The 1,387-nt window shown below is 29.6% G+C and overlaps 1 protein-coding gene across 1 annotated transcript; it reads right to left on the bottom strand.

Moving 5' to 3' along the window:
* Positions 1-2: 2 nt before the first annotated feature.
* On the bottom strand, positions 3-536 carry NAEGRDRAFT_76725 (uncharacterized protein; the record flags this gene model as incomplete). The annotated part of the gene is made up of 1 exon (XM_002668316.1): positions 3-536. The coding sequence occupies one exon, from the start codon at positions 534-536 to the stop codon at positions 3-5; it is 534 nt and encodes a 177-aa protein (XP_002668362.1).
* Positions 537-1,387: the final 851 nt, after the last annotated feature.

The following is a 1,387-nucleotide window of genomic DNA, read 5'->3' as shown; positions in this document are numbered from 1 at the left end:
CATTAGGTTGGTGTTTTATAAATAGGACTATCTTCAATAGAGTATTCATGATATCTATTATTAGTAGGTATATTAGCATTGTTATTATTAGTAAAAGTAGGTGTTGATGGCAAGTTATTATTTGAAGTATTGAAGAACGTTTGATTTACAAATGGTGATGAAATACTTGCACTGTTAGAAATTGTTGGTGGTTTAATGATAGAATTTGATAATATAGGTTGTTGAATTGTAGGTTGAATTGTTGTTGAATTATTATGATTACTTAGTATATTAGGTTGTTGAGATTGTTGTTGAGTAGATTTTCTTAGTGTATTATGTTCCCTTAGAGGTCTTCTTTTAATAAGACTAGGTTGTGGAGGTGATGATTCACCCATAGAGTTAGTATGATGATTAACACTTCCAATGAATGATGTTGTTGTTGGTGTTGGTTGTTGTGGTGCTGTTGTTGAATTTTGATAATTTCCAATACTAATACCAACAGGAGGGAATTGATGATGAATATTACTGTTAGTAGCACTATTACTGTTGTGGTTCATTGTTGTTGTGGTTGAAAGTTATGATACTGTGGAACGGAACCACCCAGGCTTGAGTTGTTTGCACTATTGTTGGGTGGTGGAGGTGGTTGATTTTGCATGTTTTTTTAAAGGCTGTTAAAATTGAATAAAAGGCTTGGTTCATAATTTTGGCGGTAAAAAAAACAGCTCTTCCTTAATTATAAGTTTTAGAGAGGTACAGCCTGACTGTAAATTTAAAATAATAGTATATAACTTTTATACCTCCAGCTGATTCTGTGCAGCACCATTTCTATTAATATCATTCATTACCTCTCTTTAGAGATTTAAACAATTATTTTTACTTAGTAAAATATATTAAATAATTATTATTTATATAAACAAAACCTCAATAATTATTGTTGTTTATTCTTTTCTTGTAAAAACTTTTTAACAGAAAAATATTCCAAATGTTCTTGTTCTAAAAAGTGAATATCCTTTTCAGGAGCACACATAACAAGTGAATGTAAAGGTTCACCCCAATCTAATTCTCTCAATTCCTTTAAAGAACCATAAACAACTTGTTGATCTTTAGCACCAACACGTGCCAAACCAACACACATTGTATTTTCATTGTAAACATTTTCCTTTCTCAATTCTTCAATTTCTAATAATTCATCAATAGCTTGATTAACAGTCATAAAACGAGGTGGCATATATTTCTTTAAAGAAGGTCTAATTAAAGTTTCTTCTGTTGGTTCTTTAACTTTAATATCTAATAAACATAAAGTATGAAGTCCATTTTCTCTATTCTTTTTAACTTTATCATAGAATGAATCTGGTTTCCATGTTTCAGTAAAGAAACAAATTGAAACTGTAATACCAAATTGATATAA

The sequence above is a fragment of the Naegleria gruberi genome (genome assembly GCF_000004985.1).
Source record: "Naegleria gruberi genomic scaffold NAEGRscaffold_337, whole genome shotgun sequence".
NCBI lineage: Eukaryota > Heterolobosea > Eutetramitea > Acrasida > Naegleriidae > Naegleria > Naegleria gruberi.
The sequence above is the reverse complement of the archived record's forward strand: the minus strand, read 5'-3'. Positions and strand labels throughout refer to the sequence as shown.